This window comes from Schistocerca americana, chromosome 8 (assembly GCF_021461395.2).
Source record: "Schistocerca americana isolate TAMUIC-IGC-003095 chromosome 8, iqSchAmer2.1, whole genome shotgun sequence".
NCBI lineage: Eukaryota > Metazoa > Arthropoda > Insecta > Orthoptera > Acrididae > Schistocerca > Schistocerca americana.
The window spans coordinates 365,696,465-365,724,419 of record NC_060126.1 but is presented as its reverse complement, the minus strand read 5'-3'; the positions used below and the strand labels follow the sequence as shown (position 1 = coordinate 365,724,419).

The window sequence follows — 27,955 nt, the reverse complement described above, 5'->3', positions numbered from 1 at the left end:
CATCATTTACAACTTCACCAGTTAATTCTTGTCTGTCGGGCGTGATAGCTATACTTGTATCATTGGCAAAAAGTACCAGCTTTGCATCTTCGTGAATATAGAATGGCAAGTCATTAATATATATTAAGAACAGCAGAGGACTCAAGACCGAACCTTGTGGCACCCCATTCTTGATTGTTCCCCAGTTTGAGAAATCACCAGTTTTTTGCATATTATGTGAACTGTTTATTTCAACTTTCTGCAGTCTTCCAGTTAGGTATGATTTAAACCATTTGAGCACTGTCCCATTCATACCACAGTACTTGAGCTTATATAGAAGTATTCCATGATTTACACAATCAAAAGCCTTTGATAGATCACAAAAAATCCCAACGGGTGCCTCCTGGTTACTCAGAGCATTTAATATTTCATTAGTAAAACTATATATAGCATTTTCCGTTGAGTAACTTTCTGGAAACCAAACTGACATTTTGTTAAAACTTTATTTTTACAGAGGTGTGAAGCTACTCTCCAATACATTACTTTTTCAAGAATTTTGGATAAGGCAGTCAGAAGAGAGATTGGGCGGTAGTTGTTGAAATCAGTCGTATCCCCTTTTTTATGCAGTGGTTTAACAATGCCATACTTCAGTCTATCTGGGAAAATGCCCTGCTTCAGGGATGTGGCTAAGAATCCCACTTATTTCTTGGGAACAAACTTTTATTATCCTGCTGGAAATGCCATCAATTCCATGTGAGCTTTTATTCTTGAGAGAGTTTATTATCTTCCCAATTTCAGAAGGAGAGGTGGGTGGAATTTCAATTGTATCAAATGGTGTGGGTAAGGCCTGCCTTACTTCTTCTAATGAAAATTTAGATCCTATTTTCTCTACAACATTTAAAAAATAATTATTCAAAATGTTTTCGACTTCCAGCTTGTTGTTTATCAATTTTCCATTCGCTTTGATGGTGATACCATCATCCTGTACTCTTGGTTGTCGTGTCTCCCTTGTAATAATACTCCAAATTGTTTTGATTTTGTTATCAGAGGTATTAATCTCAGACGTGATGCACATGCTTCTGGACTTTTTAATAACCTTTCTTAATGTAGCACAGTAGTTTTTATAATATTTGGCTGTTTCTGGGTCATTAATCATTCTTGTTGTTGGATACTGTTCCCTTTTGTGGTTACAAGATATTTTTATTCCTTTAGTAAGCCAAGGTTTTTTGCATGGTTTCTTATAATTAGATTAAACTAATCTCTTGGGGAAACAGTTTTCAAATTCTCTTACAAGTGTATCATGATATAAGTTGTATTTTAAATTAGCATCAGGTTCCTCGTACACCTCATCCCAGTCTAACTACTGAAGATTTTCTCTGAAATTTCTAATTGTTGAGTCATTACTTGTACACACAACGTTGGAGGGTAGTTTTGAATTACTGAATGGAGCTATGTCATATACTGCAACTAGCTGAGCATCATGAACAGAAAGCCCATTCTCAACAGGACAAGAATTTCTGTTTATAAACCTATCTTGGTGTTACCTATCAATGTGCTGCTCTCCTTTACTACACAAGTAGGAAAATTAATGAGAGATGTCAAATTGAAAGAACCCAGCAAGACTTCCAGGTCATTCTTCCTATTATACTCTTTCAGTGAATCAACATTGAAGTCCCCACAAATAATAATTTGCTTTCCCCTATCTGACAGATAGCACAACAAGGCATCCAAGTTTTCCAGGAATAAATGAAAGTTTCCTGAAAGGGACCTATATACTATTACAATTATAAAAGAGCCCTCCTTCAGTTTAAGTTGACAGGCACATGCTATTATATGTTGCTCTAGACAAAACTTTTTTGTATCTAAGCTTTCTACACAATGATAACTTTTGACATATATGGCAACTCCTCCTCCTACCTTATTCTCTCTACTCATATGTGCAGCTAGTTTATAACCACTGATATTTACCTTTTCCATATCAGACACAATGTGATGCTCAGACAGGCATAGTATATCTATTACATTATCAGATTCAATGTCATCTAAACAAACCATGAGCTCATCTACTTTATTTTTCAATCCCAGAATATTTTGGTGAAAAATGGTAACATTATTTTTTACTTTACTTTTGTGAGAATCTACTTTTTTCTTTAATCCACCAATATTTTGGTTAAATATGGTAACATTATTATTTACTTTCTTGTGAGAATTTTGTGAGTTTTGGACCGCTTTAGCACCTGCCTGCCTGAACTTCTCATTGGACACTGATATTAGTCTAAAAAAGAGGTACATCCATGAGTACTAGTGTCTCCCCTTATGGATTTCGGTAACAACCCTGCCAGTTTACCCTTCCCTTTCCTATTGAAATGTAGGCCATGCCTTGTGAAATCCCCCTATCAATAGCCTCGACAGGAACCAATCCAATGTCTGAAAGAGTGGCTGCCCTACGCAACTGATCCAACTCCAAATTTACCCTCCTGACAGAGCGGTTCAACTGGGGCTGATCATGCTGCACGAAAGCAGGCACCAGCCCAACATTGGTATGGATCATTGCTGAGACTATTTTCACCAGGTCTCACTCAATCCTGTAGCCCTGATCCCTATCAATACTGTTTCCCACTCCACTCACTATCGTCACATGATCCTGCTTTGTGAATCCCTTGCACAAGGAACCTATATCCTCTACCACCTGGCTAAGGCTTGCACATGGCTTGAAAAAGTTTGTGACCTGGCCACTGTGCTTGGCTCCAGCTTCGAAATTCTGGATACCGAATGAAACAACAAGTTTACTGTTACCAGACTCTATTTATTTATATTCATGACAAGTTTTTAAGGTTTAAATCTCCATCGACTGGAGGCTTTACATGCGTTAGTATGACACATGTGTGTGCTGTGTTACGATTTTGTGGTAACTTGTGGCACTGTCTCCAGTGGTCACAGGCCCCTTTCTCTCTCATAACACATCACATGTAAACTGACATAATTTTTAAACAAAGATGGTTTCTGCAAACTGTTGGTTGTGTCTTTTAGAAATAATTTTCAGATACCATCTTTGTTTGCAAAATATGACAGTTTGGATGTGATACTTTATGACAGAGAAGGAAACCTGTGTGTGCCACAAGCTACCCCATATCGTCACACAACACACATATGTCATACTAACACATGAAAATCCACCAGATGATGGGGGTTTAAACCTCCGATTTTTTTCCTTTATTGTAATTTCATTCTCCTGCCCCATATAGGCAGGGGACGGCTGGCGGCGGCACAGTCCCTCATTCTTCAACGAAATGGCTTTAACAAAAATACTAGGGGAACTTTTACATGAAAAATGGGGGTGAAAAGGGGGACATAAAAGTACAGTAAATGGAGATGATGGAAGTTAAAATATACACTAATACGGGGACATCGGGGGACAATTAAAAAGTCAACATTAAGTTAAAAGAACACAGCTGGTGATTCGTTGCGTACTTAAAATCAATGGACTCAAACACAAGGTAAAAGTCGGCCAGAGTATAAAATTCACACAGAGTGAGACACTTAAAAAAAAACACTGGAAATGACGAAACACTCACAAAGAATAAAAGAAACCACTGGTAGGGGCCTGCCAAAGGACTGGAGGTTGGAGAGGAGGGAAAAAGAGGGGATGGGGGGATAGGGAGGTGGCAGGATGAGGAAGAAGGGGGGGGCAGGGGGCGCCCCAAGAGGCAGGAGGTGGGCAGGGTGGGAGATGAAGAGGGAAGATAAGGCAGGAAAGAGTGCAGAGACACTGAAAGGGAGCATGGGAGAGGTAGCAGATGTAGGAGGGGGAAAGCCACTCAGGAGAAGGGAGGGAGTGGAGAGTGAGCCCTGAGGAGGAGGCAGGAGGAAGGTGGGGTTGGAGTTGGTAGGAGGGATAGACATCAGGGCGAAATTCATCATCTGGTGGGGGGATAGGTGCTGGAAGTTGCGTTCGGAAAAGAGTTGGAGGGTGTGGAGATGGAGAGAGGGCAGGACACAACGGAAAAATTGCGGCAACGGGCTGGGGATTTAAAGCTTTGAAATGTGTCATGGTTATAAATAAAGAGTGACTGCTAAGAGTGAATTGTTTGTTTGACTCGGTATCAATAACAGTCATGGTAAACCTTAACCTAAAATGTTCACATTCAGAGTTCTGGATACTCTCCATCATTACCAGGTTGCATTGTATAACTATTTATAAGAACGTCATTCTGTGTCTCGGACAAGGACAAATTGTCTTCATGGTTTGCTGTGATGTCTACTACACAACCTTCGTCTCCCGAGAACTCACGAGGTAGCGCAGTGGAACTACAGGTGCAAACAACTAGCGCCACCCGAGTGGTGGTGTTTCAACTGCCTAGAAGAGACACGAGTCATGTGTCTACAGTTCATAGCTACTCATTGAGGCAACGACCCCCGAATCTGTGCTGGTAGTTACATAAGTTGAAGATGGAGGGAGTAGAAGGGAAAGGAAGGGGAAGGAACTAATGTTATCAAGTTGCATCGTGACTTCACGCCGTATCACTGGTGACGAGCCACACCGGGACTTGAACCAGGGATCTCCTGCTTATTAGGGAGTTGCGTTAACATGCATGGACTATCTCGTCCCGCTCCCTGGCCGTCTCATCTGGCGCCACCTGTCTGCAGTCCATGTTCTCAGTGCTCGCTAATTTTGGATTTCCGCAGGAGGTCGAACGTAATAGTGCATCCACACTGAATATTATGGATTCACTGCCCATCGAGAGAATCAATTATATGACTGCTTGGCGTCTGTTCTTTCGGACATATCCCAAAGAACAGGGACCCACATCCATATAACGTGCTGGTAGTGCTACATCAGGTGGCGAGCGACAGCAGGGTGACATATTATACGTATGTACTGTGTCGAATCTACAAGCTGTAAACTGGTCTTCGATGAGCTGGTACAGCTAGTGGTGGAAATGAACCAGAGTGTTTCATAAATGAGGAACGACACGTTCAAGCAGGCTCTTGCTCAATTTGTGCATGTGTTGCGCTTTTTATTGACTGCTGGTTGTTAGTTCTACGACTGGTCACAGTAATGACAAGTTGGGTCACAGACTGGATTGTTTATTCTTAAATCACCGTACTGAACTGAGAGGATTTTGTAGTATAACTTCGTATTGTGTCTTATGTAATTTTGTAACTTTTGTACTTTTGTGCGACATCTAATTAGACTGTAAGCAAATGTTGTTATGTTTTGTTCTGGTGAAAGTAAAAACAAGTGGTTTTCCTCAAATTATAAAGACAGATTAGTTTTAATTAATTTTCTAATTCAAAAGTAAGTTGTCAACTGTTAGAGCGAAAATTGTAACTCCAGAGTGGTTTCTCACAATCTCCGTACTATAAATGCAGAAATGCAGTTCGGATGTCTTAATTATAAATATCAATAAGCGCACATTTCACAGTGATGATGATGATGATGATGATGATGTTTGGTTTGTGGGGCGCTCAACTGGGCTGTCATCAGCGCCCGTACAGGCTCCCAATTTTTACACCGTCCAATCTAGCCACTGTTGGGAATGATGATGAAATGATGAGGACAATGCGAACATCCAGTCTCCAGGCACAGAAAATTCCCAATCCGGCCGGGAATCGAGCTCGGGACTCGGTGATCCAGAGGCAGCAATTCTAGCCACTAGACCACGAGCTGCGGACAGATTCCACAGTGAAACCATTGTTCCACCATTACGATGGCATTAATATTTTTTAGGCAAAAAATTCATTTCTTTTTGGACGTCCCTTATTAGGACAATGAATTTCGTTCTCGTTTCACTGGAATCAAATCGTTTTCCACTAACTAATATCTTAACATGTGATGATGGGTGGAAGACATAGGGCTTCATACCTAGTGAACAGAGTAGATATTGTAACAACACCTACTTGACATCTCTCAACTATCCCACAGTGCAATTATGTTTGTCAGTAGGTGCTTCATCCTGACCTCTTCTCCAACAATTTCTCCATCCAAGTCGCTCAAAATATTTCAGCAGTGCTCTTCAGCAATTATTTTATCGTCACCAAGATAACTAGTGAGAAGACGCCCTTTTACAGCCCAAAAAACACTCGTCATAACATTTCTGATAGTTGAAATTCGATTTCACATTTTCGGCAATTTCTTCCTCTCGATCATGGTTTTGATTGGTGATTCTCTTCATGTTTCAAGTGGTGGGCCAATGTCTCATTCAACGGAAGAATTGTGGAGGAAACAATCACGATTCCTCATTTACATTTACTCAGCAATCAATACATGTGGCAAGCATCTTACATAAAGCTCTATCGTCCTGAATTCTTCATGTAATACGCACCTCACTCTTCCTTCCAATGTAACTACCACATAACTTATTTCACGTACGTTCAATCACCAACCCTGGAATAGCGTATGGTACGCTTTCATAAAACGTTCAAATGTGGTTACGGTTCCGAAATGTTTTTCACACAGGATCATCTTGAGGAGAAGAAAGATTGCGTTTAAACTGAGCAACTCATTTCTTAGCTGCTGATAATGAAATAATGGATTTGTTGTAAGGATGCACCAACTTAGGATGAATTTTCATCGTCGAAAAAAAAATAAAGACTGATCGGTTATTCCAGCTTACCGATTTGGATGTGAACGACAGCAGTACAACGAAGCTACTTTAAAAATCCGTATAAACAAAACCATTCCGTTCAGCAGGTTGTCGCTTGACTTCCGTCACAACACAACATGTTGTAGCAAAGCAAAAAATATGTCGATATGAACGCCAGTGGACAACAGAATTAAAGGACCACTTTTTCGAAATCCCGTAACTGTCTTCCACTGCGCTCTAGATGTTCGAAATTTGGCTCGAAGGTACCTACAATTTTCCACTAGTGGTACAAAAGCATGGCATCCTGTGACGTCATCCCGGGGTTCGCCGACGCTTCAAACAGCAATGCGTTGACACATGCGAAAAAGGGCCAGCACCCAGAAGTTCGTGTGACAAGTAAGATGGGTTAATGATGTGATATTGGCACCAAATTTCACCACAATTCTGTATAAGGATACCATGAACGTGAGACACTATGAGAAGGCCATCACACCCCCTTTTACCCACATTCCACCCCTGCTTTCCATGCCTCTGGGATGGAGGTCAGAACGGTGACACCCAGTGTTGAAATCACGTGGTTTTCCTGTGGGTGGCCGAGGCAAAGGTTTCAGACTCACTGCCGCTCACAATCGACACTGAACTGCCATAGTGGGTGGCATAATTTGGTCAATGAAACAAATCTTTTCCTTAGGGTGTTGATCCCCGCACATTTCGCGGTCGGGAACAACAGATCTCAGTGCGATAAGCAACAGGACGCCATTTTGGACAACCTTTGATGCTGCTGACACGCCCGGAAGTTTCAGTCCCCCCTCTAAGATACTGTGGAGCTGCATTTGAGATGTGTCAAGTGGTTGCCTGCCTGCAGGTGGCTAGGGATGCTTCCCAGGTTTTCTCTGCAAAAGCACAATGTGGGCGAGAGCCACTCAGGTATTTCCGAACTGAAGGATCTTAGATGGACCCTAACCATTACAGTTATGCGTATGTCAATGTCGCACTCATCCATGATCACATCACAGGAGAAAGTAATTGTGGGTCAGAAAAAGCACAAGCACTCTTAGCTGCTTCTGATCATGTTCTAATTTCGTTGAATGGCTTTGGACTATCCAACCTGTACACAAGAGCAAAGATTGCGGTTCAGTCACATGCAATAGGGATGCAGCCCCACAATGTCCTTAGAGAGGGGTTGAAACGTCCAGGGATTCAGAGGCGTCAAAGGTTGTCAAGAACGCCGTTCTGTTGCTCATCCCAATGTGAACTGCCGTTTTTGGCCGCGAAATGTGTGAGAATCGACACCCCAAGGAAATGGATGATTTCATTCACGCCTCTTATGCCACCCCCTGAAGCCTTATCGTGAAGGTTGTGAGCGGCAGTGCGTCCAGAATGTATGCCTCGGCTCCCCATAAGAACACCGCGTGATGTCAACGCTGGGTGTTGCCGTTCTGACCTCCATCGCAGAGGTGTCAAAATAAGGGGGCGAAATGTGGGTAAGAGAGGGGGTGTGCCGATCTTTCTATCCTGTTGCTCATCCCAATGTGAACTGCCGTTTTTGGCCGCGAAATGTGTGAGAATCGACACCCCAAGGAAATGGATGATTTCATTCACGCCTCTTATGCCACCCCCTGAAGCCTTATCGTGAAGGTTGTGAGCGGCAGTGCGTCCAGAATGTATGCCTCGGCTCCCCATAAGAACACCGCGTGATGTCAACGCTGGGTGTTGCCGTTCTGACCTCCATCGCAGAGGTGTCAAAATAAGGGGGCGAAATGTGGGTAAGAGAGGGGGTGTGCCGATCTTCCTATCGCGTGAGACGTGCACAGTGGTGTTGTGGTGAAGTCTGGTGCCAATGTGACACCATTAACACACCTTGCACGTCACATGAACTTCTGAGCTCTGGTCTTTTTTTCGCATGTGTTGACACCTTGCTGTCTGAAGCGTCCTCGAGCCTGAGACATCCTAGGGCACCACGCTTTTACACCATTACAGAGGAAAGTCGTAGGCATCTTTCACACAAATTTCAAATTTCTGCGTTTCAAACGCAAGAAAATTACGGGATTTAACTTACTGTTTAATTCTGTTGCGCAGTGTATAATTCAAGATGAGAAATTTTCCTTCCTATCAGCCTTCTGCCAAAAGTCTTAAAACCGCCGCTCACTGAAGTTGAACCAGGGTTCTAGTTAAGTTTTGCACACTTAGGAAGAACAAGGTTTGAGTTACGGTGTTTTGGTTGTCGTTCAGACAACGCGACACTGGACCGCCGCCTGGGCCACAACTACCCGATGCTGATGTGGTGGTTCGGCGGGCTGCCGGTGAGCTCGCCCGGCTACGAGGCGGCCTACATCATCATGTGCTACTGGCTGGTGCTCATGTACATCTGCACCAACGTGCCCGACGCCTACTACGTGGGGCTCATCAATTACATCACCGCTCAGCTCAGGCTGCTCCACATCGCTCTGCCCAAGATGGCGACCCTGGAGCCAGACGCCGTGCTGCCAGAGAAACTCGCCCACTCTTACGGACTCACCATCAAGGCTGATGTACCGGCCGACGCTGGGGCCCAGGATGTCATCCAGGATAGAGTGTACGCCAGGCTAGTGGAGTGCATTCGATTTCACCAGGAGATTATGAAGTTGCGTAAAATGTTTTATAATCTTTACGTTGTTGTTGTGGTCTTTAGCCTGAAGACTGGTTTGATGCAGCTCTCCATGCTAATACTTCCTGTGTGATCCTCCTTATCTCTGAATAATCATGGTAACCTACATCCAGTTGAACTTGTTTACTGTATTTATCCGTTAGTGTTCATCTACAACCCTCACACTCTGCCCTCCCCCTCCATCATGAAACTGATTATTCCATGATGTCTCAAGACGTGTCCTATCAATCGATTCCTTCTTTTAGTCATGTTATGTCATAAATTTCTTTTCTTCCCGGTTTGATTCAGTAGCCCCTCATTAATCTTTAGCATTCTTCTGTAGCACCACATTCCAAAATCTTCTACTGTCTTCTTGTTTGGACAGCTCATCGTTTCGCTTTAACTTCCGTACAAGACTAAACTCCAGAGAAACACCTACAGAAAAGACTTCCTAAAAAATTAATATAAGATGTTAACAAATTTATCTTATTACAAAATTCTTTTCTTGCTGTTGCCAGTATGCCTGTTATGTCCTCTCTACTTCAACCAACACCCGTTATTGTGCTGCCCAAGTAGTTTATCATTTACTAACATCTCCTAACCTTATTCTATCAGCGTACTCTGATTTAATTCGGCTACATTCCGTTAATATTGTTTTATTTTCGTTGATATTCTTCTTACACCCTCTTTCAAGACACTGTCTATTCCATTCAAATGTTCTTGCAAATTATTTGCCGTCCCCGACAAAATTAGAAAGTCATCGACAAACGGTAAAATTTTCATCTCTGTCTCTGAACTTTAATTCCCTTTTCAAATTTTGCCTTGCTTTCCATTAGCGTTTGCTCAATCCACATAACGACAGGTTCTAATTTTGTCTCAGTCCCTTCTCAGCCACTGCTTCCCTTTCACATTCTTAGACTCTTATAATGGCAGTCTGGATTCTGTACAAGTTGGAGATAACGTTTCACTCCTTTTATTTTATCCCTGATACCTTCGAAATTCAGAGGGTGTCGTCCAGTCATCAACGTCAAAAGATTTCTTTAAATATGCAAATGCAATAAACGTAGGTTTGCCATTGTTTAACCTATCTTCTACGATAAGTCGTAGGACCCGTATTGATTCAAATATTCCTGTATTTCTCTGGAAATCAAACTGACCTTCCCCAATGTCAGTTTCTAGCTGTTAAACCATTCTTCTGTTAATAATTCGCGTCAGTATTTTGCAAACATGAAGTATTAAAATGATACGTCTGTATATTCACACCTGGCAGCACCTGCTTTACATGGAAATATTTATACTAATATTATTATTAATTTTTACAGTTATTTATATGGAACTTATAACATGAACTAATAATGTAAGGTAGTTCTTGCGAAATTTCTTCACTAAGATTAGTAAATACCATTCTACGAAAGAATGAGCATCCACATCGGGAACGTCCAGTCACTTGTCTGTACAACACTGTGGCTATAGACACTACTTTAATTACTACATAAAGTACGGAATTATTTTTAAATATTGTCTCGGGACGACAGAAATTGTTAAAAAACATTTTAAATAGCTGTGGCTACTCTGTATATTTTGTACGACTCATCCAAAAATCACAATATGGTGTGATCGGTGAAGTTACGGCTAAAAGTCTCATCTCAGAGGAATTTCCTATGTTAACACCATCTCTAAATCAGCTTCTTTTCATGAAGTTACGAGTTACAGCAGTTTATTTTGATGTGTATTGATCAGCACGTAGTCTTTCGTAAAATACACTGCTTGACAATTGCTAAATGACAACTGATACCGGCTAAGGAACAATTGCCAGGTGGTACGGAACAACCGCCAATTCCTATGGAACACCCGGTTAATGATAGTAAAATGAATTTTGGAGGCCGGGACATGTTAATTGCAGAGATGCCTATGCACGAACGCTCTGTATGCATACGACAGCTCATGCAGTACGATGTTTGTCGGAAGTTGTTGTGGAACTGATTAGTTCCACGTTACATGTGGTATGGCAACATGTCATAAAGACATCATTTCAGTGATATTGTGGACAACCAGTTGGACTGTTCTAAGCAGTCCACAATGTCACTACTGTGGCCACAGTATAGGATGTGCACAGAAGTGTCATCTCGCGGTCAAAAAGGCCACTGAAGGTGGAAATGCTATGCGAAAGGATGCCAATGGTCGTAGATGCATCACCAAACCGCATAAGGATCGATACCTAGCCCATGTGGTGAAAAAGAACAGACATCTCTTTCCTAGGCAGATCGCTGCAGACGTTGCAATCGTTACCGATATACTTGTCTCTGCCAGAGCCATTTCGCGGCGGTTAAATCAGGCTGGTTTGTATGTTCGCAAGCCTGTTGAATGCATTCCACTTCAGCCACGTCATCGTAGACAAAGAGTTCGTTAGTGTAGGGAGAGATTTGCTGGGGAGAGCACCAGTGGTCCAGAGTGATGCTCTCCGACGAATCCCGCTTCACTGTGGCAAGTGATTCTGGCCAAAAGTTAATATGGAGAGAGGAGGGTGGGGGTGGGGGTGGGAACGTTACACACCAAAACCAAATAGAGCACGCTTGGAATGTTCTTGGTAGACATGTTTCTCAACAAAAACCTCCTCCTCGAACCGTGCAAGAACTGAAAACCGACTTGAGAGAGGAGTGTAACAAAACAAAACAACACAACATACACATAACTGAAAGGATCACTCGAAAGGAACCCTTCAGTTAAAATGGGGGATACAAACATCAAACGGGCAAATGTTAAGCGCCATAGATGAGAAATTGAATTTCCATGAACACATAAAGCTAGCAACAGACAAAGCAGAAACAATACTGCATAAACTAATGAGACTAAGAATGAGATTTTCACTCTGCAGCGGAGTGTGCGCTGATATGAAACTTCCTGGCAGGTTAAAACTGTGTGCCCGACCGAGACTCGAACTCGGGACGTTTGCCTTTCGCGGGCAAGTGCTCTACCATCTGAGCTACCGAAGCACGACTCACGGCCGGTACTCACAGCTTTACTTCTGCCAGTATCTCGTCTCCTACCTTCCAAACTTTACAGAAGCTCTTCTGCGAACCTTGCAGAACTAGCACTCCTGAAAGAATGGATATAGCGGAGACATAGCTTAGCCACAGCCTGGGGGATGTTTCCAGAATGAGATTTTCACTCTGCAGCGGAGTGTGTCGGGCACACAGTTTTAATCTGCCAGGAAGTTTCATATCAGCGCACACTCCGCTGCAGAGTGAAAATCTCATTCTGGAAACATCCCCCAGGTTGTGGCTAAGCCATGTCTCCGCTATATCCTTTCTTTCAGGAGTGCTAGTTCTGCAAGGTTCGCAGGAGAGCTTCTGTAAAGTTTGGAAGGTAGGAGACGAGATACTGGCAGAAGTAAAGCTGTGAGTACCGGGCGTGAGTCGTGCTTCGGTAGCTCAGATGGTAGAGCACTTGCCCGCGAAAGGCAAAGGTCCCGAGTTCGAGTCTCGGTCGGGCACACAGTTTTAATCTGCCAGGAAGTTTCATAATGAGACCTCTACCAGTCATCGGGCACACCACTGTACGATCTTCGAATCAGTACACAGCGTCGCAACTAGCACTTAGTCACCAAAAAAGCTTCAGTGAGACGAGGGCAGAGAAGTGTCCTGCTTAGGCTATTCGGTGCCTTTTGCACCACCTTAGTCGGTGCACTTTGTGTGATACTCGGAATATGCCCCATAGATATCACAATCAAATACAGAGCTGCAAGGTACTGGTTAAAGACGGGGAGACAAGATAAGGACACACAGTAACTGGTGTACCGATACAGACGACACGTCGCCTTACAAGTTGGCGGTTGGATACATGACAAGGTGAGCGGGATGTAAATGAAAAGGGACGTAGACTGCACGACTTCCTCCATGACGTAAGGGAGCGATTGAGAGTGAAATATATCGATCCCAGCCGCGGTGTTGTATTTATCTTAACTGGACACGGACCTTATTCCACTCACACAAACCGTGTGAATGTGAGACAGACACCTACATGCACATGCGGGGAAGAAGGTGCCCCAGAACACACTGTCTTCTTCTGCGGGCAGTAAGCGAACAGTAGACATACACCACCAAAGAATGGCTCAAATGGCTCTAAGCACTATGGGACATAACATCTGAGGTCATCAGTCCCATAGACTTAGAACTACTTAAACCTAACTAACCTAAGGACATCGCACACATCCGTGCCCGAGGCAGGATTCGAACCTGCGACCGTAGCAGCCGCGTGGTTCTGGACTGAAGCGCCTAGACCCGCTCGGCCACCGCCGCCGGCCATACACCGCACTTAGGCTACACAGAAGTAGGTATACATACATACACAACAATAAGAGACGAGGAACAATGGGTGCAACTAAGTGCATTGACAAACTGTTTCAAAAACAACACATGAATAGTATCTGCGGACACAACAGACATGCCTATATGCAACGTAACAACAGTCTCCAGAGGTGGACACCGACACTCACAGTGATGTGAAAACGGTGCTAATGGATAAGAACAGGAGTAGGAGGAACATAGAGATGTAACAGTAAATAAGTGTATGCTGCTGACTATCTATCCAAGAAAGCACCAAATGTTGTACATGGATGAGCACCTAATGTCAATGCATATGATTAGCAATACCATTTGTTTACTACTAACTAAACTTTTTGTTGTCACTGGTGATCAATAGCTCGAAGAAACCATTCCGAGGCATTCACTGCCAGGGACAATCGGCGACGGCGCGAACAAATCTCTGCTCTATTCTATCATCTTTTTACATCTTTCTTAAAACAACAACATTTATTTGTATTTCTGTCATAAATTATTGTTGTTTTAAAAAGTGCTAGTCTTTAACAAATGTTGTAGATAAGAACAAAGAAAAAGAAAAAACTACAAAAAAATGACAAATGAAAACTGTAAGATGTACGACCCGTTTTAAAACATCAGGTAACAGGTGTTTTATTTTGAAATACATAATTAATGACTCCTCTACAGTTTTGTAGCCAACTTGAGTAACAGTTGCTAAATATGCATTAGTGCCCGAGGAGGGCATTTCTTACAGAGAGTCTGTTATGGACCTTTGTGTTGGGAGTCTGATACGTGTCAAATACGAACTTCGTTTATATCTGTTATACTGCTTTCCCTTGAGGTGAAGTCTATACAATTTTTCGTTATAAATATATCCCTCCACCTCTGTCATGTATGCACCTTGTTTCATCTCGTCCATCATTGGCTGCGATTATTCATGTACAACACTGTCTCTACTCCTTAGCAATTTTCAAGCAGTGTATAGTTTCATTCGATTTTAGTTTACTTCGCTTACAGTACAGTGAGCTGACGAATACGTGGCAAATTATATGCTGCAAATCTTGGTGGCCTGTTATTATTAGGACCACCAAGTGTTGGCTTGGTGTAGATTTCCTACATTTTTCATCCATTTCCTTCAGTTTTCAGTGTACGATGATCAAGAAGTACTTTTATCATGAGGTCTATACGTAAACAGTGCAAACTCTACCCATTTTCACTAAAAAGAAAACCTTACAGGTTTGCCATACTTTATTTCCTTCGTACTTACAGGACTTGAAACTAAGTGCACGGACATCAGTTTCCTAAAGTGGTATGACGGAATACTCAAAGAAGATCGAAAAAATTCACCTTTGAAGATTAGAAGAATTTCGTACGCAGTTAGGTGCACATTTCGTGAGCATTAACATAAATGCCAATAGCTGAATTTGTCAGGTACAAATTTTGCAATGGTGAGGTTACTGTCCTGATTCTTGTTGATATCAAGTGTTTTAGCGAAATTCTGTAACTATTCTGAAGTGGAAATATTAATTAACAAATACTAAATAATAAATTTTTTGTTTTTGCTTATTGATCGTATGAAAAAAAATTTAAATCTGACACATGCAAACTGCGCTATTGTTAAATGTAAAAAGCTGTACACACGCGCACACACACACACACACACACACACACACACACACACACACATATATATATATATATATATATATATATATATATATATATATATATGTGTATGTGTGTGTGTGTGTGTGTGTGTGTGTGCGTGTGTACAGCTTTTTACATTTAACACACACACACACACACACACATATATATATATATATATATATATATATATATATATATATATATGTGTGTGTGTGTGTGTGTGTGTGTGTGTGTGTGTGTGTGTGTGGGTGGGTGGGTGGGTGTGTGGGTGTGGGTGTGGGTGTGGTTGTGGGTGTGGGTGTATATATGATCAGAAGTATCCGGACACCTGGCTGAAAATGACTTACAAGTTCGTGAGCCCTCCATCGGTAATGCTGGAATTCAATATGGTGTTGGCCCACCCTTAGCCTTACTGACAGCTTCTACTTTGGCGGACATACGTTCAGTCAGGTGCTGGAAGGTTTCTTGGGGAATGGCAACCCATTCCTCAAGGAGTGCTGCACTGAGGAGAGGTATCGATGTTGGTCGGTGACGCCTGGCATGAAGTCGACGTTCCAAAACATTCCCAAAGGTGTTCCATAAGATTCAGGTCAGGACTCTGCGCAGGTCAGTCCATTACAGGGATGTTACTGTCGTGTAACCACTCTGCCATAGGCCATGCATTATCAACAGGTGCTCGATCGTGTTGAAAGATGCAGGCGCCATCCCTGCATTGCTCTTCAACAATTGGAAGCGAGAAGGTGTTTTAAACGTCAGCAAAGACCTGTACTTTTATGGTGCCAGGCAAAACAAGAGGTGCAAGGCCCCTCCATAAAAAGCACTACCACACCATAACACCACCGCCTCCGAATTTTACTGTTGGCACTAAACACCTTGCAGATGACGTTCACTGGGCATTCGCCATACCCACACCCTGCCATCGGATCGCTACATTGTGTACCGTGATTCGTCACTTGTAATGACACATTCCGACGCAGAGACATACAATACCTTAAAGGCTGCGCCAAAGATTAAATTGAGAGGTATGTAGATTATAATCTTTGTAATGTTCACATTGGATTCTCTTTTGTTTCATACTCCAAGAAGGGGCTAAGAGACACTTTCGATTGTTGCCTTGTGGAGGATGGACGTAATTTTTGGAGTGTGCGGAAAGGCAGCCATATAGTTAGTAATTATGGTTTGTGCGACGAGCACAGCAAGTCTTATTGTGTTGTGAATAAAAAATAGTGAGAAGTATCAAAGTTTAACGAGAATTATCTAAAGCGACGTAGCATTGTATTCCTTGGTTTCCACCGTCTTAGTGAAGTGAACCAATGCCGACTCAGGAAGGTACACACGGTCAACAAAGAGAAGAACATCGACGGCATAAATGAATTAATATTGTGGCAGAAGGACGAATTTTACGTCTAAGGTGTGAACTCTGAATAAATCAACAATGACGCAGAATTCAAAAATTTAATTAATCGGAATGGTAAATTATATTACAGGCAAATTTCACACAGCACTGAATTTGACCGCATTCAAAACGGTCAATACAGTCCGTTAAAAAGCCTTTCAAAAATTCTAAAGCTACAGTTCCGTGTCCGTAATTTTTCCTTTTTTCAAAAAATAAATAAATAAATAAATAAATTTAATGTTTTTTATTTATTTTGCCACACACTCCATTGTTCAATCGTCCAATGCTTACATTCTTTACACCAAGCGAGGCGTCGTTTGCATTTACTGGCGTGACGCGTGGCTTATGAGCAGCCGCTCGACCATGAAATCCGAGTTTTCTCACCTCCCGCCTAATAGTAATACTACTTGCAGTGGATCCTGATGCATACTGGATTTTCTGTGTGATAGTCTCTATAGATGTCTGCCTATTACACATTAGAACCCTCTTCAACTTTCGACGGTCTCTGTCAGTCAACAGACGAGGTCGGCCTGTGCGCTTTAGTGCTGTACGTGTCCCTTCACGTTTCCACTTCACTATCACATCGAGAACAGTCGACCTAGGGATGTTTAGGAGTGTGGAAATCTCGCGTACAGACGTATGACACAAGTGACATCCAATCACCTGACCACGTTCGAAGTTCGCGAGTTCCACTGAGCATCCCATTCCGCTCTCTCACAATGTCTAATGATTATTGAGGACGCTGATATGTACCTGGCAGAAGGTGGTAGCACAATGCACCTAATATGAAAAACGTATATGTTCAAGTTCTAGAAATGAACTATTTCGTTTTCTGTTTGATGTTTCGCTTTTTTGTACGAAATTTGAATGTATTGAGAATATTCACGTTCTCGTGTAATTAGTGATAACAAATCAGAAGTTGTTAATTTTATAAAAAATTTATAGTCGCGTATTTGTTAATTACATTTTATATTTGGTGATAAATATGAATCTTAAATAAAGGTCCATAAGAGTAGCTGTTATCGGGATTCGAACCAGAATCCTTATCATTAAGAGACATTTGTGTTTCGTGCACAACTGCCGGATGATTTAAAATATTTTGTTGTTAAAAAGGCTCGGAAATCTCCTGACCTTCTAAGATGTTTTCAATTTTTGTAGAGAAATGGGCTGTGCTGCTTTAGGAAATCGATATCCATGCACTGACCTGCAAATCCTTTAAGTACTTAAGATCCCCTTTTAAGTGTTAGTAATTGAGTTGTGTTTCTGCCATCATCTGCATTATTAAAATAGCTTTCAAGAACATTTTCACATTTTATGACAGATCTGGGGTGGATAATGAGTTTGTCACGAAACACATGCAGGTGTTGACAAATATAATATTAATTGCAGCTATGTGATGGTCGTGAATAAGTTGTTATTCAATAAATGTTTTTTGCTACAAAGCATGGTGCTGAGAAAACATTAGAGTGAGTCATCATACACCCATATATAATCATTTTTGCAACTCTTTAAACAGCTAGTGAGGAAAGACCCTGCATAAACCAATATTTGAAATTCATTGCCATGTCCATAGAGGATGGTACTGAGCACAATTGTTAACGCTTGTTGAGTAACAACCAACATTTTTACTAACAAATTAAATGCTAAACCAAAAATATGGATACTACAATGGAAAAACACGCAGATCTCTCCTCATGAAGGGTAAGAACGCTGCTTGAAGATGACAAGAGCTATGCTTTGAAACCTCGCCTTTAAATTCCTTATACAGTAGTTTTTTTGGCGCTTACGTTCACCACCTTTTCCTTGCTTCTGTAGACTGCCCGTTCCCTTTCGATTTACACTTAATTTTTGGATTTTTTTGTGGCCTCTTTCGATAGATCTTAGTAGGTGCTCCCGTTGTCTGTTTCCTTTCACCTCTTTTTTATGCATGTGAACTATACAAAATGGTTTTAAACCTCAATATTTATGATTCAGTCTGTCCCGTTCCAAGCTTTAGCTCACGTAAAATTCACCTCTGACCTTATATTTTATTTTGCATGTTTAGTACCAAAATTTCAAGTGTGCTGTTCAGGTCTTTTTTTAATTTTTCAGATCTTAATTTTTTCGACCATTTCGTGATTCTAAGATATTTTAAAAAGTAATTAACATGTTTCACTTGTTCCAGTGTTTCATTTTTAGCTAACTTAATGTCCGCTGCTTCGCTCGCTTTTGCGATGAAGTTACAACAAAATTAGTTTTATAAACATGTATTAGGCCTACAGAAAAATTAATGGCTTATTCGTTTTTTTTTCTGCGCAAATTTTAGAAAGTCGTGACTTTTAAATAGCTTTCTTTGATTCATTTCGTAAACTGCAGCACCTTTCTCACTTTTCGCGCCAATTAACGCCATAGAAGCATGGTCACTTCCGAAAGTACTTCTGACCAAAAAGCACTTCTGGTAACTGGAGTCAGAGGTTTTTGTTATTCACTCTTTTTGAGTTCTTGTAGTGATACTTCCATATAAACTTTCATTCCGTAATGCACATTTCTTTATTTCTGAGAAGCAAAACACCAATTTTCATAGATTTGGCTTTAGAAATGTTGTAATATAACGAAATATTATCATAAAAATTTGCATCCGCTATTCTAACGCTTAGGGATTGAATTTCCAAAAGCACTGCACATTAATTTTTTATTTCTAATCAAGAAGTCAAATACCAATTTTCAAAGATATAGCCTTAAAAATACTTTAGTACTTCTTTAATAATGATTTGTTTAAACAAAATTTCCCTCACTATTTCAACCTCTGAAGGGCTGCATTTCTAAAAATGCTGAAACACTGCTTTTTTTATTTCTGACCGAGGAACCAAATACCAACTTTCGTAGTTATAGCTTTAAAAATGCCTTAATAGCGACATATTTTCAAAAAACCTAGCATTCCTTGTTTCACCCCCCTTAGGGGGGGGGGGGGGGAATTTCAAAAAAATCTCTTTAAACGATGCCTACAATATAAGATCAACACTTTCTCCAAATTCAACGTTTCTGTCCTTCATGGTTTGGAAAGGCGATGATACGTCAGTCGGCTGTTGTCTGAGCATGTGTTCTCGTAGTACATTTGATACATATACTGTTCATAATATATTCTTAGTGAGACATCCACTGATACTTGTATTGTTCATGATGAATAAAATCCGCTGCAGTTGTAATTTCAAAGTTCTTTTATTTGAATAAAGGCCTGTACACTTCCTGGATTTAAGGAGACCAGTTGCTACTATAACATTTAATCAAAAGTAAGTAGGACATTAAACCAAATCAAGTAAGAATCGGTGTGCCGTTAAGGCTGGAATCTGTCAATAAAAAACACCTTAATTGTTTGCGTAAAAACCGCACAAGTCTATCTGTACGAGAAAGTCTGTACGGGTGACGCATGAGTAATGTGGCGTCGACCGGTAAGACTCGAGGTGAACAGGGACTGACCGAAAAGAAACAGGATTAAATCCATAAAAATGCACTCACAGGCGGAAGAATATAAACTTGCGGTCTGCTACGAATGACCAGAGATATGGCATAGACTCTAGGAAGCCAACATCAGGGCATAAATGCCGTTACGGACAACCAAAATGCCAATTGCTGAACCTAAAAACCACGCTGTAAGCACTCAGGCAGCTGCATGTCGAGTACACCCAGCATGACCCGTACAATAGACTGCTGCGCAGAGCGCAAGGAGACGCCCCAATACAGACGCGCACTGAGTCGGCGCAGCATGAAATGTGCACCGATTACCTTTGAGACTGGACGTGGAAAGTTGTTGTTAGTCAAGAATGCCCATAAGGCGACAAAGACCCCATTATCAACACCTCACTGGGTTTGAACGATATGGTTTAAGGGCTGTTCCTTCCTTGATACTGCAAAACGACTTCGCAGGTATGTAGCCAATGTGCATGATTGCTGGCAGCAGTGGTCACGAGAACGTACAGTCGCACGAAGACAAGGCTCTGGACGGCCACGCGGCACTACCGAGAGGGAATATCATTGTACACTCCTGGAAATTGAAATAAGAACACCGTGAATTCATTGTCCCAGGAAGGGGAAACTTTATTGACACATTCCTGGGGTCAGATACATCACATGATCACACTGACAGAACCACAGGTTCATAGACACAGGCAACAGAGCATGCACAATGTCGGCACTAGTACAGTGTATATCCACCTTTCGCAGCAATGCAGGCTGCTATTCTCCCATGGAGACGATCGTAGAGATGCCGGATGTAGTCCTGTGGAACGGCTTGCCATGCCATTTCCACCTGGCGCCTCAGTTGGACCAGCGTTCGTGCTGGACGTGCAGACCGCGTGAGACGACGCTTCATCCAGTCCCAAACATGCTCAATGGGGGACAGATCCGGAGATCTTGCTGGCCAGGGTAGTTGACTTACACCTTCTAGAGCACGTTGGGTGGCACGGGATACATGCGGACGTGCATTGTCCTGTTGGAACAGCAAGTTCCCTTGCCGGTCTAGGAGTGGTAGAACGATGGGTTCGATGACGGTTTGGATGTACCGTGCACTATTCAGTGTCCCCTCGACGATCACCAGTGGTGTACGGCCAGTGTAGGAGATCGCTCCCCACACCATGATGCCGGGTGTTGGCCCTGTGTGCCTCGGTCGTATGCAGTCCTGATTGTGGCGCTCACCTGCACGGCGCCAAACACGCATACGACCATCATTGGCACCAAGGCAGAAGCGACTCTCATCGCTGAAGACGACACGTCTCCATTCGTCCCTCCATTCACGCCTGTCGCGACACCACCGGAGGCGGGCTGCACGATGTTGGGGCGTGAGCGGAAGACGGCCTAACGGTGTGCGGGACCGTAGCCCAGCTTCATGGAGACGGTTGCGAATGGTCCTCGCCGATACCCCAGGAGCAACAGTGTCCCTAATTTCCTGGGAAGTAGCGGTGCGGTCCCCTACGGCACTGCGTAGGATCCTACGGTCTTGGCGTGCATCCGTGCGTCGCTGCACCTTCCGCCGACCACTGGCGACAACATCGATGTACTGTGGAGACCTCACGCCCCACGTGTTGAGCAATTCGGCGGTACGTCCACCCGGCCTCCCGCATGCCCACTATACGCCCTCGCTCAAAGTCCCTCAACTGCACATACGGTTCACGTCCACGCTGTCGCGGCATGCTACCAGTGTTAAAGACTGCGATGGAGCTCCGTATGCCACGGCAAACTGGCTGACACTGACGGCGGCGGTGCACAAATGCTGCGCAGCTAGCGCCATTCGACAGCCAACACCGCGGTTCCTGGTGTGTCCGCTGTGCCGTGCGTGTGATCATTGCTTGTACAGCCCTCTCGCAGTGTCCGGAGCAAGTATGGTGGGTCTGACACACCGGTGTCAATGTGTTCTTTTTTCCATTTCCAGGAGTGTATTCGGCGTATGGCTGTAGTGCATCGTATTGGATCTGCAGCAGCGATTTCAGCAACTGTGGTACCCAGTCATACAACGAACTGTTGCAAATTGGTTGCTTTGAGGACAGCTCCGACCCTGTAGCGTGCCTTCCATTGACCTAAAACCACCGCCATTTGCGACTTCAGTCGTGTCGATTGAGAGCTCATTGGAGGGGAGGGTGGAGATCTGTTATGTTTTTTGATGAAAGCTGGCTCTGCCTAGGTGTCAGTGATGTTCGTGTCTCAGTTAGAAGGAGGCCATTTGAAGGCCTGCAACCAACCTGTGTGCGTGCTACACTGGTCAGTCTGGTGATAAGACCTGTTGTGTTGCCATTCGTGAACAGCATTCCGGGGGATGTTTTCCAACTGGATAACGCTCCCCCATTACCACTGTTGTAACCCAACGTGCTCCGTAGAGTGTCGACATTTTGGCTTTGCCTGCTCTATCACCATATCCGTCTCCAATGGAGCACATACGGGACCTTAAGGGCCACTATATTGACAGAACAACTGCAACAGGCAGGGAACTCTACCCCAAAAACTGACATTCGAGACCTGTACAACACAATGCATGCACGTTTGCATGCTTGCGTTCAACATTGTGGTGGTTACACCGGTTATTAATGTACCAGCATTCAATGGCTTACCTCTTGGTTATACCATCCTGCATCTTGATGTTAATCATATATTAAGTCACCTAGACAAACGTATTAGAGAAATTTCATTACACTGCATTAATTATTTTGTGGTGTTGCTATTTTTTTCAACGAGTGTATATATGTTTCAGGTGTGTAGACGAGATGGAGTCAGTGCTGAGCCTTACAGTTCTCATTCAGTTCTTCACCAGCACGCTCGTCATTTGTTTGACAGCCATCACTGTAATTTCGGTGAGTGTCTCAAGTTGGGAATGAAAGGCAGGAGATTTGATTTTAAAGTTCCATTAGCTTATTGTAAGGAACAATCCTGGTGCTCGCCTTAATCAGTCTAAAGTAAATACGGAATATTTAAATATCGATGATTACATGGGAAACAGGAACCGTTCCCCAAGACTTTTGTGGCTATTTAAGGTATGATTACGCGAAGAGGCTATGTTTCGCAAGTGGGACCATGCTTATGAAGGTCACTTGCTGTGATTTTGTCCATCAAAATGGGAGGAGTTGAGGTCACCTAAATGACACATCACATGAGTTAGGTCACTTTGAGCACTAAACAAGAGAACTTTACATGTAAAGCACGTATTCATTCTCATATAATTTACGAATTAACTCGAGAGCTTGCCGACGCACCAAGTGACTGTGAAAACTTACAAAAAGAAGCCCTTTCTTTTCTATTTATTAGTAACTAAATAATAATAATAATACATTTAAAAGGAAAGGGGCTATTTCTCGATTATGTAGAGTCCCAATGCTGCTATGGGTGATAAACTGAAAGTGTAAAGGCCGCATAAAAAAATGGTTCATATGGCTCTGAGCACTATGGGACTTAACTTCTGATGTCATCAGTCCCCTAGAACTTAGAACTACTTAAACCTAACTAACCTAAGGACATCACACACATCCATGTCCGAGGCAGGATTCGAACCTGCGACCGTAGCGGTCGCGCGGTTCCAGACTGTAGCTCCTAGAAGCGCTCGGTCACTGAGGCCGGCTGCCACATAAAACATATAGTAGGAAAATCAAAAGCCATACTGAGATTTATATGAAGAATCTTAAGGAAATGTTACTCACCTACAAAGAAGTGGCTAACAAGGGGCGTGTTCGACCTATTCTTGAGTATTGTTCATCATTCTGGGACTCTTACCAGGTAGGATTGTTAGAAGAGATAGAGAAGATCCAACGAACAGCGATGTGTTTCGTCATGGGATCCTTTGGTCGACGCGATGCTCAACCAAATCCAGTGGCAGACACTATAAAAGACGCGTTGTGCATCTCGGAGAGGTATGCTTTTGAAATTTCTAGACAGTACTTTCCGGGAAGAGTCGGACAACATGTTACTTTCTCCCAGACATATCTCGCGAAATGACCACTACGAGAAAATTGGAGAAATAAGAGCTAATACAGAGCCTTACCAATAATAATTCTTCTCATGCATCATTCGCTGGTGGAAAAGGGAAAAGGGGGGGGAGGGGGGGAGTCAGTTGATGGTATCATGAGTACCCTCCGCCACACACCGTCAAGTGGCTTGCGGAGTAATTATGTAGATATAGATATCACCCTTCTGTTCGTCGCATGGCCCTTGTCAACACATCATTCATTGTTAAAAGAATTAGCAGGACGTGTTTCGTAACAACTGTTGTTTACCTCTGTTCTGGCACTGGGTTTGCAAGCCGCATAATTGCATAGATAGGCTGCAACCTTGGTTGCTCAGTAAATTTATTACTCGCATGCTACTGCATATATATAGGAGTGGTCCTATGTACCGATGTCATATAACACTTCAATACAAAGTATATGTTTTGAAACGTAGTCATTTCGAAGGAAATTAACCTAGCGACATTGTTTTCTATCAAGTACATGCCATCCGACATTTTAACGAATTACGTGGGCAGTCACCTTGATCCAGGAAAGCTCTATCTTTCGCCGTAGAGCAGAAAATTTCAGTGTATTCCCGCGTGCCAGTCGTCGGAAATGGAATCGCTGAGGTGAGACCAGTCAGGGCACATGGTAGGCTAGATCAAGTCATCGACTCTTATATAGCCCCAGACGATGATAGTTATCTGGAAACATCTGCATGGCGGAATTTTAGGATCAGCGTAGTAAGACCTCAAAAGGGCCTCTGAATCGCCCGGCCTGTTCATACCGTTCATGTTACAATCCGAAAGTTCTATCAGAGTACATCGGTAAGACAGAGACTTCACGTTCCTCACCTTGTGTTCTGACTAACCACTTCCATTGGCAATATAGCATTAGAGACGTGTGTTGTTTACGGTTCGATATTTTTCGTGGCGTGAGGTGAGGTGTGTGCAAGTGCGTGAGGCGAAGCGGTGAATGGAATGCTCCATATGGTGTCCAGAAAATCCACATATTTGCAGACGGTTCTGTGATGGTCTGAAATAGCACTAATACCGACGGCTGTGCGGATCTTGTCGCTATGCGTGGCATACGTCACGAAGTAAATCGAGCAGATCCTGGTAGACTATTTGGTGGGTGCTGCATATGTTATCGGTCGTTAGTTTCATTTCCCGCACGATAGAGGCAATTTATACAGGGTGTTTCAGAAGTCATGCTCAATATTCAAGGATGTGACAGGAATAACCATTCGAAACCAAAAAGTCAAGTAAACATGGCGTCTAAAACGCATACCTTCAGAGCTATGAGCGTCTTGATCTTCAATACTGTGAAACAAATCTCTTCCACTGCAAGCTCTTTGCTTTCCATATTTTGGGAAGTGGTAGTATAGACTAAAACAAGAAAAAAAGTCCAGGAAACATGTGCCCTAAAACACATAACTTCAGAGCTATGAGCACTTGTTCATCTTCGCTGTTTTGAAATACAACTCTTCTAATCAACAAGTGATCATAACTTTTAAGGTGTTCATTTTCGAGCACATGTTTAGTGGACATTTTTTTCTTGTTTTGGTCCATACTACCACTTCCAAAAATATGGAAATCAAAGAGCCTGCAGTAGAAGAGTTTTTTTCACAGTATCGAAGATCAAGAATTGCTCCTAGCTCTTAAGGTATGCGTTTTAGATCCCATGTTTCGAATGATCATTCCTGTTATATCCCTGAATATTGACCACCACTTCTGAAACACCCTGTACGTACTGAGCATGACCTGGGATGGCTAGGGGAGGTTAGAATGGTCAGCGATCAGACCAGTCTTCAGTCCCACAGAGCACGTGTAGACTGTTCGTGGTTGTCCTACTGCGCCATAAATTCTTCACGGACTGTCCGTTGAAGAATGGTAATGCATAACGAAAAGCGAGCTCTAGAGACCAGTAGATACGATGTTGCGATTAACGCACGGGAAGGGCATACACAGAACTGAAGCTGTCGAGCTCTGATTCTGAATACTGAGTGATCGACTTCTCCTACTTTGTATTCTACGCTGTATGGACTCTACGGGTGGTACTGAGAAAATTAACAAGGATCTAGTGATGTATTGCTGGGTATTTTATCAGTAGAGAATAAAGCACACTTATTTAACAGTTTTTATTCCGTGCAATGCGCTAAATATTCAGAGACGTATCCCCCACTGCAGTGACGGATTTTTGTTAAGCTTATCGTTAAGGTTACTAGTTTGTTATGATTTAGGCTGCCTGACAAAATCATGAAACATCTTGAAAACATGGTCGGATGACAATCGCCAGGTATGTAAATGATTGCAACTCTCTGTGACAGTTAGAAGGACCACCACAATGCATTAGTGTTGTTCGAGTTTAGCGTTGTTATCAGGCCTGATATGATTTATAAGGCGTGTGAATAGTGTCACATGTTGAGCGATCACTGCGAGAAACACGGAGAAGCCGCTTGCTCATGTGAGGCAGAGTTCTAAAGGCTCCCATTGTGGGTCTCTATTTGACCGTCAGGTCGAATCGTGCCAAGTCCAGATTTGTGGGGTATTCAGATGTGACAGTGGCCCAGTGTTGGACGGTATGGGAACGTGTGGGAAGGCGTACTCGTCGTCAAGGTTCCTATCGATCACGTCCAATCAACACAAGGGAGGATCACCGTTAGTGCACCATACGCATCACAGCCCAGCAACTCAATACTGCTTGGTAGTAATATTTATTTCTTCAACCTTCACTATCGATCCGTTTCGCCTAAACTGCGGTTATCCAGTGACATTCGGTGCAACGTGGCTGACGTTATTGTCATCATGCATTTGTATGTTATAGTAGAAAATTGAGCATGGATTGCTATTTACTTGTAGGTGCACTATGTAGTGTCACCGCTAGACACCAAACTTGCTAGGTGGAAGCCTTTAAATCGGCCGCGGTCCGTTAGTATACGTCGGACCCGCGTGTCGCCACTATCAGTGATTGCAGACCGAGTGCCGCCACACGGAAGGTCTAGTCTAGAGAAACTCCTTAGCACTCGCCCCAGTTGTACAGCCGACTTTGCTAGCGATGGTTCACTGTCTACATACGCGCTCATTTGCAGAGACGACAGTTTAGCATAGCCTTCAGCTACGTCATTTGCTACGACCTAGCAAGGCGCCATATTCAGTTAATATATGTCTTCTGAACAGATAATATTGTGAATCATGTACCGTCAAGAGCGACGTTGATCATTAATGGATTAAAGTTAAGTATCCAACTACTTACGTCCGCTTTCTGAATTCTAATTCCTTGTCATGTTCCAGACCTCACGTCAGTAGAGTCCTTCCATCCTCACGCCAGCCTGCGTGAGCTAAAACGCGTGCATTTCGGCCTTCACTAGTAACACGATGTTGGCTCTTCTGCCAACACAACACACTATGTCATCAATAGTATCCGCACGCCTGGCTGAAAATGACTTACAAGTTCGTGGCGCCCTCCATCGGTAATGCTGGAATTCAATTTGGTATTGGCCCACCCTTAGCCTAGATTACAGCTTCCACTCTCGCAGGGAAACGTTCTGTCAGGTGCTGGAAGCTTTCTTGGGGAATGGCAGCCCATTCTTCACGAAGTGCTGCACTGAGGAGAAGTATCGATGTCGGTCGGTGAGGTCTGGCACGAAGTCGGCGTTCCAAAACATACCGAAGGTGTTCTTTAGGATTCAGGTCAGGACTCTGTGCATGCCAGTCCCTTAGAGCAATGTTATTGTCGTGTAACCACTCCGCAACAGGCCGTGCATTATGAATAGGTGCTCGATCGTATTGAAAAATACAATCGACATCCCCGAATTGCTCTTCACAATGGAAGCAAAAAGGTGCTTAAAGCATCCATGTAGGTATTTGCTGTGATAGTGCCACGCAAAATAACAAGGGGTGCAAGACCCGTCCATGAAAACACAACCACGCCGTAACATCACCGCCTCCGAATTT

The 27,955-nt window shown here is 43.0% G+C and overlaps 1 protein-coding gene across 1 annotated transcript in view; it reads left to right on the top strand.

The window, feature by feature from the left end:
- The window catches only part of LOC124545853 (odorant receptor Or2-like), a 167,025-nt gene that overhangs the window by 62,891 nt on the left and 76,179 nt on the right, over positions 1-27,955 (top strand). The window contains exons 4-5 of the mRNA XM_047124811.1: positions 8,799-9,189; positions 22,775-22,874. Coding sequence (XP_046980767.1) covers positions 8,799-9,189; positions 22,775-22,874 — 491 coding nt within the window. The remainder of the gene's footprint in view (positions 1-8,798; positions 9,190-22,774; positions 22,875-27,955) is intronic.